The sequence below is a fragment of the Zingiber officinale genome, chromosome 6A (assembly GCF_018446385.1).
Source record: "Zingiber officinale cultivar Zhangliang chromosome 6A, Zo_v1.1, whole genome shotgun sequence".
Taxonomy (NCBI): Eukaryota; Viridiplantae; Streptophyta; class Magnoliopsida; order Zingiberales; family Zingiberaceae; genus Zingiber; species Zingiber officinale.
The window spans coordinates 133,112,212-133,123,803 of NC_055997.1; the positions used below are offsets into that span (position 1 = coordinate 133,112,212).

General features: G+C 34.9%; 1 protein-coding gene across 3 annotated transcripts; it reads right to left on the reverse strand.

The window, feature by feature from the left end:
* Nucleotides 1-385: 385 nt before the first annotated feature.
* Nucleotides 386-7,747, reverse strand: LOC121998210 (VIN3-like protein 1). Of its 3 annotated transcripts, XR_006116449.1 has the most exons (6): nucleotides 7,564-7,747; nucleotides 5,461-5,530; nucleotides 3,965-4,563; nucleotides 2,466-2,782; nucleotides 721-2,377; nucleotides 386-649 (listed from the first exon to the last, which is right to left on the reverse strand). XR_006116449.1 is itself a non-coding variant. In XM_042553003.1 (5 exons), the coding sequence occupies exons 3-5, from the start codon at nucleotides 4,375-4,377 to the stop codon at nucleotides 1,272-1,274; spliced, it is 1,836 nt and encodes a 611-aa protein (XP_042408937.1). In that variant the 5' UTR covers nucleotides 4,378-4,563; nucleotides 5,461-5,530; nucleotides 7,564-7,746; the 3' UTR covers nucleotides 386-1,271. The 3 variants fall into 3 exon arrangements, 2 of the variants coding, with proteins under 2 accessions (XP_042408937.1, XP_042408938.1); XM_042553003.1 differs by having other exon boundaries at nucleotides 386-2,377; nucleotides 7,564-7,746; XM_042553004.1 differs by lacking the exon at nucleotides 5,461-5,530 and having other exon boundaries at nucleotides 386-2,377; nucleotides 7,564-7,746.
* Between the last annotated feature and the right edge of the window lie 3,845 nt (nucleotides 7,748-11,592).

Sequence of the window (11,592 nt, forward strand, 5' to 3'; positions counted from 1 at the left end):
CAAGCGGATTAATTTTAAAAATGAATATCACAGATGATATGCATAATCTTCAGACATAGGTCTTAATATATCATGCTTATCAAGTGTTATGGTTTTAAATAATTATATGCAACATTTTTGCGTGTTGAGCGCCTTGACCCAAAAAGCAGCAACAAGGAGTTGTTAGTTGTAGAGATTGTGAAGCAGGCAAAGCGAGCCATGGTTGCTCTGTAATTATTTTTTTATATAATTTAAATATCAATCATTCAAATCAATTAATTTAAAAAATGATCCATAAAAATTTTCCACCGTTAGCGTTGAGAATCGAATTTTAGATGCGTTGTTAATCATGGGAGTGCCTTAACCACTGTGCACCAGGGTCTATAATATCTATTTTGATCCCAAACAAACTTGTAATGATACATTACAAAACATCTATCACACAACTATCTATCATAGGAATGTATTGTTTCTTCGTAGATTGAGAGAGACAGCCCACGCTGCACGTGCAGCGGTATTACACGGTTTAAGATTACAGACGGAGATGGCTTAAAGAATCTCAACCGCCCATGTCCTCGTACTTCTCCAGTTGGCTTTTGTGGAATCGTGCTCAGACAGCTTCCCTGATAAATCATAGTCTCATAGAGTTCCTTTCTGATCTGCCTGGAGTCTGAACAAAGTGCACTGTAGAGTAAGGTGAATTTTAGGATATGGTGCCAAGGGGTTCCAGAAAAAATCTACCATTCTAGGTTAGGCTGTGCTTTCCATTCTTGCAGCTTCTGATAAGGCTCCTTCGGACCCTCGAGCTCTCGTTCAGCCAACTTTCATCAACGCTTGGCAATACCGTACTGTATTTATGATATGATGAATACAGCACACTGCCAATTGACATCCCTAACTGAATTTACTTGGATGAAAAAAGTTTGTCTCGGATCAGAATTACAAAGTATGGAACCGTTCTCTTTCTCACAATTATCTCATGCACATTATAAATTTAGCCTAAACATTGGGTAAGCATGAGCAACAGCAAAAGCAAGGTTATGTATTTTCAATGAACTGCAAATTAGAACTTCGGAATTAGTGGCAAGGAGAGATGTTACCATCAGTAACATAGATGCTGGAATTGGCTGAAGAAACAATCAAGGTTATAAGCATAGTGAATCTGATGTTAAGTGAACCAAAGTTAGGGAGCACAGATGGCAACTTCAGTAACATATGGATAATACTCCGACCGGAATGATGTGGGAAGCAGAACAAAAAGGCAAGCAACACTAAACCAGTTAGCTTTTGAATCAATGCCACAGTTTGCTGCAGAAACCATTGCGCAGCCTATTGCAGGTCACAATTTCCACAAAAGAATCCAGCAACTGTCCTGCTAAACTGCTAGGATCTTCGATAAGCGTCTGGATGAATGTAATAACCACCCTTCGTTCTTGTTCAGTCGACCTCAAGCTAAACCATGTTAAGAACTTCATGCGGAAATCCTTGTCAATGTGACCTAAACATTCTAGCCACCGAATAACCTTCACGCAATATTCATAGTTATCATCCAACTGACCTAACCTACGTTTGAATCCCCTAAACGAACCATTGGCCAGATTGCTATTTCCCTCACAGGTTTCATTGTGCACAGTGGAAGGTTGTTTACTGCATTCAGGTTGAGAATCAACCGTTGGGACTTCATGGACCACAGCAGCTGCACAAGTCTCAGAATCGCCGCTTCCGTTGGATCTGGATAGCTCAATCTTTTCTGAGAAGAATGCATTTTCTTCATTGGGAAAGCAATCCATTGGAGGGACTACGTCAGCATTTAAATCAGGAACCGATGACACATTCAGGTCAAGCCGATGTGAGGATCTGGGCATTGCTTCAGCTGCCTCAGCTATAACTTCGCCACTCCCACCACAGGATTCTTCTTCCATATCATCCTCATAGAACCCATCATAGGATCCATTTTCCTGTGCCCAAGCAAATTGCAATATCTTTCCTAGATTTCGAACTTTGAATCCAGAAGATTTTGCAGCAGTTGTCTTCTCTTCGTGCTTGTCACTTGATGAACACCCTTCAACCCCGTTATTCTCTATATGTTTGTTGATTATCTCTTTGCTCTTTGTAAAGCACTTTGACTCGGAGTGGCCAAAATCCCCATCTTCCATGAATGAAATAATTTGAAAGGCATATTCTGTGCATGACTGGAGATTGGTAATTAGAATTTTTCTTTGTGCTCTTTGGAAGATGGCAGGGTCGTTGGTGTAGGGTTGATCTCTGGACCGGCAATACCAAAGCTTATAACCTTGAATGTAATCAAAAATCGAAGAAGCTGTTTCTTTCAAAACAATTACGAGAGAAGATGATGTTATTTCTTCAAATTGGATCCTACAAGCAGCTGGAAGTGAGTCTGCAACAAAAGATGGTGATTCCTTGTAAAACTTTCACATATTGAATTAATTAAGGAAAAATGATTCATGAGAAACCACTACTCTCACCTTTGTGATTTTGCTCAAAATGCCCACTTGATCTCAAACTCAACCATTCATCTGCTTTCTCTATTGCAGCCAAGCAAAGCTTCTGAACATCTCCGGCAATAGACAACCTGCTGACAATGCCACGGGTCATCTTCGCAGACATGCCATCCATGGGACCAACTTCTGTTTCTAGCTTTGCCTTTGCTTCCTCCACAATCTGGTGCAACTCTTTGAAACCTGAAGAGCCATACAGAAGCCTGTAGCTTAAAAATATACGATAACAAAGGACGTCCACTCGACGAGCATCTTTTGCAACCATAAGTTGCCTCTTCCAGCATCTGTTTGAAGTTGAGGGACATAAGCATAGGTAAGTCATGTCATCCAACAGAATATAGCATCCTGCAAAAGCTAACACAGCACCTTGGGTGGCAATTTGATACGTGCATAATTGTGCATAGATAACTTGTGTCATTCTTATAAATATAAAAATTTTTAAAAAATATATAAAATTATATAATGGAAAATTTTATTAATTATATAAGATAAATGTTATTGAAATTATGAAACTACCACCATTAAATTTACTTAATAAACCATCATCCATTTACACATCTGGACCATATCCTATCACTTGTGGATGGTATCTAGTAATCATATTTTAAGTCGAATCAGGCACAATATCCACTGCCTGCTGCTTATTATATAAGAGTGTGGACATTAAAAACTGCATTCCAAATGAACCATAATTGATAATATCAGTCAGATAATGCAGGATAGCAATAGGTTGCCAGTCTGTGTGAACTCCTAACATTTTTGTCATTTTTTTTTTCATTTTGAATTTCCATCAGTTATTCAAGGAGGTTAAAGTATATATTTTGCTGATGAAACAAACTAATTCAGCAATTGGAAGGGAAGTGGGCATTCACTATTGACATGAAAGCCAAGGGAAATGCTAAGTTCCTAAAACCAAGAATTTAGCCTCAAACAAGAGGTAAATCAGAGGATCTTGCAAATTAGCAGATGAATTTCAATTGAAGAGTAGAGAATCATTCTCATTAACTTTAAATAGTTAAACCACATGACCACCCCCAAAATGCTGGTGACTGCTAACTTCCCTACAGTTGAGGACTCTAACCATTTTTTTTTAACTTCTAAAAAACTACTACCAAGCTGTCTTCTAGCTACTACAGGCTTGAAAATAGTAGCAAGAATCAGTGGGGGAAGGAGCCTAGAGAGAGGTTATTTCCTCCCAGAAATCCAAGATAAATCAAAGTTTTAGTTATCATGCTTAAAGTATAAACAAATGAAAAAATAAAGAATACTTTGAGATTCAGCACATTTAGGAAAAAAGAATTAACATGAATGAATATGAAAGCCTTAATTAACTCATAACCTATATTTAACACCTTAAAAAATTCCATGTTATCTGAAAATAATTTAGTTGGCACAAATGACATGGTATGGTATCGAAAACAGTGTAACAGAAGCACAGTAAGATCAACAAAAAAGAAGGAACTCACCCAATTATTCCTGATACCTTTCCACACGAAGCACAACAGTAGCTTCCATCAAGCAGCATAGACTGTCCCAGATTGAAAACTCCCACCCTTCGGCATTGAAGAGCACATTCAATGTGGCATGACAAACCACAACAGTCCTTATCATCAGTTTCTGCTTCACAGACTAACCAAAGACTAGGATCTTTGTTGTCATCAAAGAGATGGCAAATGCAACATGAGCACCTTTTGCAAAATGTATCCTCGGAGGTAAGGACAGCCTTACAGGCTGAATTCTCACAAATCCATGAGTTGGCAGTACTGAAATGTTGTAATATCTCAGAAGAAGAAACAGGAATTGGCTGTTCACCTTTGCTGAGATGCCTCCTTGGAGCCTGATCGGTCATAGCAAAGTGTTCTGAAGAAAGTTTCTTCATCTACAAACTTTTGCTTCCTTTGTTAGTTGCAATAACTTTTTGACAGTTTACATTATGAGAAACAAGACTGCATCCTCTGATTAACAAGCAGTAAATGTGTCATATCCTTGTTTCAATCAAGTTTTGGAATGCCCAGCTCCAGCAGATTTATTAAGCATCAATTAAGGAAGCATCATCAAAGTGGAACTGAAGAAAAGATGGAACAAAATCTATTAATCTAAAAGTGCATTATTAAACCAAATACTGTATAAATAGTGTAGGTCAGCACTCAATCTATTCATGCACATGCAGCAAACGGATTACCTATAAAAAAAGAGATTCCATAATCTGAAATTTAAAGGAATAGTAGGAAAAATATGAGCAAGGTTAAAAATCTCATTTTAAGCTAGATACCAGCATAAATCTCCAACCAGAAGACATGAAGCATCTATGCCTATGATGAGCCTAACAGCAGCAACGGTGGGTAAAAGGAAAAATAAGTCAAGGGTCATGTGTCAAGTTCTAACCTTACAACGATGGAGGGAGAAATGCTAGAGGAAAACTCATTCCCCCATTGGAAACAATCTCGCGCATTGCTTGGTTATCAGAGGAAAAAACTCATTCTTATCGCCAAGTGCTTCAATGTATTTGCACAATTCAGGGCAAAACAAGATGTTCATCTCTACCCATAAATTAGTTTTTAAAACCATGGGTATCACTGTAACACCATAACATGATACAATCATAGTGTAAAAGTATCGAGTTTAGGTGGGTTAGCACACAAGCCAATCATATAAATATCTATAATCACCTAAATATAGTTTAAAATATGGATCATGAAGGTTTGAAATAATTAGAAATTCTATGTTAATATACTTATATTGAGCCCAATTACCAAAAAATTGAAGTCAATTATCAAGGAACTAAAACTATGGGTACAGCATGATATCAAAGTTTATATCAACCTATTTTACTTAGCCCTTTTTATATAATTTGATTCTTGTGATACAAGCCTCGTCATATTGAGACCAATGTATCAAAAGCAGTCAACTATGTAAGGTATCACTGTTTGACTCAAACATAAAAATATCAAAAGTGGCCGACCTGTATCAACGCATAATATTGTGCAACACAGATGGAAGTGTGCCAACCTAATTTGAGACTGACTTCATAGCTGCACACAAAAATAAGAAATAAATTAATTTATTAATTTTTTGAGTTAACATTAACAAAAATCGCTTAAAATTTATTGTTACTCAGTGCAATACTTACACATATTTACTTTTATATATTATTTAGTTGTATAGTTATCACAATATCAATCTTTAATTAACTAAAATGCATGATTAATTGACTAAGTAGTTGAAAATGGACCTGATTTATATTTATTAGTTTGGCAAATTGGTTTGGCCAAACACTTCGTGAATGATTAAATTTCCATTTTGGCATGCTTGCTATTGATAGGGATAGACAACGATTAAGAGTATCAAACTCAAGAACAACTTGGAGCTAATAGAGCATATTGTGTTACATTTCTGACCTCTTTTTGATCATGTGTGCCTTTGATCCAATAGCACAATACTGTAAAAATCAGCCTTCAAAGCCCCATGACTGATGTTTCATCAAACGTTAACTATTGATATAACAATAAACATCAATATGACTAATTTATCTACAGATCCATCATAAACTTCGCATTGTCTATCATAAGCTTGACTTTATGCATTCTTTATCTTTGCTTTTCTACTCTATACTTCAGTTTATCATATCATCTCCCTTATAAAGCAACCAGAAAAAGCACAAGATAGAAAGTATAGGTGTAACATTATATACTCCTTCCTCTTTATTTCTTACTCACATCCAATAAAGAGATAAACCACTAGATCAACATACCAATCTGTTGTATTGAGCTTGAAGCTCTACCAACAATGACTCAAGAACTAGCAGACAACTAAATAATATATAGAAGTAAATATGATACTATGATAACTACACAACTAAATAATATATAGAAGTAAATATGTGTATGTATTGCACTAATTTTTTGAGTGATTTTTGCTAATGTTAACTTAGAAAATGAATAAATTAATTTACTTCTTATTTTTTTGTGTAGAAGTCAGTCTCAGATTAGGTTAGCACACTTCCATCTGTATTGCACACTATTGTGTGTTGATGCAGGTCACTATTAATATTCTTCTATTCTATATTGAATCAAAAATTTCCACCTTACATAGATGACTTAGTTTGATACGTTGGTCTTGATAAGATGAGGCTTGTATCGCAAAAATCAAATTATATAAAAGGGGCTAAAAAAATAAGTTGATATAAACTTGGATATCATGGTATACCCTTACTTTTAGTATCTTCCTTGATAATTGACTTCAATATTTTTGGTAATTGGGCTCAATATAAGGATATTCACATAGAATTTATAATTATTTCAAACCTTCATGATCCATATTTTTTTTTCAATTATTGAACTATATTTAGGTGATTATAGATATTAATATGATTGGCTCGTGTAACCCACCTCCTAAACTTGATGCTTTTACACTATGGTTATATGATGTTATGGTGTTACACTGATACCCATGGTTTTAAAAACTATTTTGTAGGCACAGGTGAAACATCTTGTCTTGCCCTGAATTCTGCAAATACATTGACGCACTTGGCAACAGAGGTAAGAGGTGAGGTGACCTTCTTCCTCCGACAATTAAGTGATGCACAAGTTTCCAGTAGGGGGATAAGTTTTTTCTCCTCCAGCATTTCTCCCTCCACCTTTGTTGATAGGGTTAGAACTTGGCATACGACGATTGGCTTATTTTTCCTTTTACCCACCCTTGCTACTATTAGACTCACCATAATGTACAGAGCTTCAGCATAGAAACAATAACAACTTGTGGTTGTAACTACTGGACGAGGAGAAGAAAAACCAGCCCTCACATATCACATCAGCAAATCATCCAATCTAGGAAATGCGAAAACAAGAGTAAAGCTCGATTTTTAACCATCGCGCATACAAAAAAAAAAAAAAATCAACGTACTCGCAATTACACCATGGTCAAAAGGTAGTATATGGGCAAACGAAAGTCGATATTTCCATAAAGCAAAGTCTTTTCATAAGTAGATCAAAAACATAAACGACGCGATATCTTTTAGAAGAACCAAAGCTATGAAAGAAAAAAATGTGAACCAATAGATACTCACCTGCCTGCGACAGAGAGATCGCTGGAGCGTCGAGGACATGGAGTGAAAGAGAGGGATTGGATTAGCACATGAATCCGAGATGGAGCTCGGATTCAGCAGCGGTGAAAGTCGACCTCAGAGCGATGAAGAGGACGATGGTTCTTATTTAGGGTTTCGTCTGGACCAAGTTAATTGGGTTTCTCGGAAAGGGAAAGGCATAGGGTAAGGGGTGCGATAATTGGGCCATGAATCAAGGCTGTGAGATCGCTACTTCGCATCAGCCGATCACGACAAACTCTTCGTGAGATTTTTAATTTTTTATAATTCAAAATTTAACTATAATATATTTTGAAAAATAGCAGATTGTTTTTTATTTTCAAATTTATTTAAAAGAAGTCCATATTTAATTGAGATTATAAAAAACTTTGTCGCTATATATTTTTTTTTGTTTTCTTTTAAGTGATTTAGATACTAATTACCATTTAAAAGGTATATATTTTAGATATAAATTTTAAATAGGTATAACTCAATTTAGTAGTTGCGGAGATGATAATCTTCATTAATTATATTCATCTTTAGAGGTGACACTAATTTAGCCTAGGCTAGCCCGATCCAATGCCCATTAGGTATATATGTAGTTTTTCTTTCATTCTTTCTTCCTAGTTCTCACCTCACCTCACCTCACCTCACCTCGTGGGATGTGCTTGTGGCTTTTGATTTGATTTTCCTCCACTTAATCATGCATCTATCTTCTTAGTCTTTACCTTTGGATCTTTCCTTCTAGAAGGGTAGAAAATGGAGATACTTTTTGATGTTTTTTTTCTGTAATAGTTAACCGCGACTCCTGTGATGTTCTAGATGTGCCTGTTGTAATGTAAGATGGTATAAAACTCAGATTCTTTGTTCTTAATTTTTATTTTTCTAACTCATTGATTGTGTTTAATTATTTCATTAATGAATGTTAATATAGGTTATTGGTTACAATAAGTGAACATATCTTCAAGCAAACAAAATCAAAGTTAATTTTTCATCATTTTTACAACAAAGCAAATAATGGCCAAACAAGTGCAATTAATTCTTCAATGAATGTTGATGATGCCCCATCTCCTCTTCTAGAATCTCTAAAAATTAAAGTTGAGAAAGTTGATATTCCATCAACGACCGATGCTCCTTATGGAAATGTGATCTGGGATTACGTTTGCCAATATGGTCACAGCCCGTGGATATGCGTAATGATATTAGAAAGGATTATATTAAAATAGGGTCATGTCAACCTAAATTGAGTAAGTATCCACTCATTGCATACTCAAATCAAAATTGATATTTTCAATATGGTTGGTTTGCACAATTCCCATAGTTAGAGTACTCAAAAGCAAAAAAAAAAAAAATAGTGCATTTTGTTTTCTATGGTATCTTTTCGACAAATGTTCCTTGAAGTATGTTACATTTACTCATGAAGGATTTCAGGATTGGAAGAGAGTCAAAGAAAGAAAGAAATGTCCATTTGCACAACATGAGGGCAATACAGATTTACTACATAATTTTGCTATGGAAAAGTAAAATAATTTAGTGGATTCATCTCATCGCATTGACAAAGTTATAAACAAGTTAACTTCTCAAGAAATACTGAGTAATCAATTACGACTTAAGACTTCAAAGAGAGTATGAAATGATTTAGCTATGCAAGGGTATGCATTTAGAGGTCGATGAATCTATTCATTCTATTAATCGTGGAAATTTCATTGAATTGGTTAAGTTGTAAGCAAGAGTGAATGAAGGAATTGCTTCAGTTGTCTTAGAAAATGCTCCTCAAAATGCCAAGTATACATCTTCCAAGATTTAGAAAGAATTATTGCATATTTTTGCTAATAAAGTGCGAACTATGGTTCGTGAAGAAGTGGGGGATGCCAAGGTCTGTATCCTTATTGATGAAGCTCTTGATGAATCTAATAAGGAACAGATGCCCAACATTTTGGGATATATGAATTGCAAGGGCATTATTCGAGAACGTTATTTTGAAGTTGTTAATGTAATTGACACAAATGCATTAACTCTTAAAAAAGAAATATACAATGTGCTTTCTCATTACAATCTTTTGGTTAAAAATTTGTGGGGTCAAGGATATGATGGAGCTAGTAACATGGGGGGAGGGGGTGAATGGAATGGATTACAAGCCTTATTTAGCAAAGATTGTCCGTATGCCCATTATATGCATTGTTTTGCCCACCGCTTGCAACTTGTTTTAGTTGCGGTATCGAAAGAAGTGCATAAGGTATGACTATTCTTTTCAAAATTGAGTTCCATTATCAATGTTTTGCCACTTCTTTCAAATGTCAATGTGAGTTAAAGTCTATTCGAAAAGATGAAATCACCAATATGATAGCTTCGGGAGAACTTAAAACTACCACAGGAGCTAATCAAATTCGTACTTTACAATGAGCTGAAGTTACTCATTGGAGTTCTCATTTTGCTTTTGTCAATACTTTAATTGATATGTATGGTGCAACTTGTATACTTCTTGAAAGAATGATTGATAATGGATTCAATAGTAGTATACGTGGAGAAGCTAAAAGCATTTACAAAGAGATGATGTCATTTAGATTTGTGTTTATCTTACATCGGATGAATGAAGTTTTAGGGATCTCTAATATTCTTTGTCAAGCATTGCAAATGAAATCTCAAGACATATTAAATGCAATCAATTTAGTTTCATCAACTAAGATTCTTCTTCAAAAGTTACGAGAAGTTGGATGGGAGAAACGTTTGGAAAGTGTATTAAAGCTTTGTGAAAGGTATGGATTTATTTATTTATTTAACTATTTGCCAGACTTAAACCTTTGCTTGTCATCAAGCAAAAATTGCATCTAAACTCATGTGGTTAAATAGTGTATCATAATCTCTAGTAAATCAATCTAATACTATCAAATGATTTCATTGGTGAGCAAAATATAAAAGTTATTTGAGTACGACCTAAGTAGTAGTTTTTCGTGCTCAGTGCAATAGTGACCTAAATTTGTTAAGTATCAATCCCTAAGCCTAGTCAAGTCGTCATAAAACTGTGTTCTCCTATGCTCTTGGCGATACGTACTTACCTGCCATACGCTTGGTTCATCTTCCACAATCTACCCATGGTTTCAAAAGCTTGCTCGATATCAAGAGAAATATAGCAGTTATTTCCCCAGTAACCTAACTCGGTCTCAAAAGGGTAACATGCTAGTTTCAACTCACGACAACTATTTTTTATATCCCTTATTCATTCATTTTTTATCATCATTTTTTTTCTAAGTGATTGCAAGATGCAATACTTGAACACAAATACAAATAAACGCAAATGTTAGGATATTTTGATTTTTCCAAATGAGTTGACATGATTTGAGCCTCATCCAATAACCAAAATACAATTTGAGAAGTCACTAAAGAAATACTAGTACTAATCAAGTTCTATGAATCATGACTATTTTCAAAATTATCTACCATCAAAACTAGATAAGGTGTAAGAGATCCTAAAACAAGGCCAATACTTAAACTTTTATAGTGAAAATATTGCTCACTTCATGCTATCATAGATAGAAAAAAAAAATAGATTACTATACATACTAGCACCATAAGTAACTCATGAATCACATAGAATCTAGAATAAACGTGCTAGTGTTTTACATTAAGGAACAAGCAATCATGATATGATGAATGATGCAATTAGCACAAATTTTATTATGCAACAAGAAATGTGCAAAAGCTAAGAAATATGACAAATACTACACTAAATCCAAACATCCCCTAGACTTAAACTTTTCATTATTCCAATGAAAACTAGAAATAAAATATGGAGTTTTTTGAAGTTAGAGAAGTTACCAAGTGATAAGCTCCAAATGGTTGAGACATTCATATTCTGAAGATACTTCTCTATCTAGTGCTCACATTCCTTCACAACTTTGAATCCTATAAAAAAATAGACAAGAAAATTAAGTAGATGATATGAGCTTATAATGAGAAAAGAAATGAAACTAGAAAGGAACTAAAAACATAAATGAAAACAAGGTTAAACTTGGG

Bases quoted from the DNA above. Each gene is read 5' to 3' on its own strand.
- LOC121998210 (XM_042553004.1), bottom strand. From the start codon at position 4,377: ATGAAGAAACTTTCTTCAGAACACTTTGCTATGACCGATCAGGCTCCA. The intron at 2,783-3,964 runs GTGAGTTCCTTC...AACTTCAAACAG, and splicing joins AAGGTATCAGGAATAATTGG to ATGCTGGAAGAGGCAACTTA. The intron at 2,378-2,465 runs GTGAGAGTAGTG...CTTTTGTTGCAG, and splicing joins TTTTGAGCAAAATCACAAAG to ACTCACTTCCAGCTGCTTGT.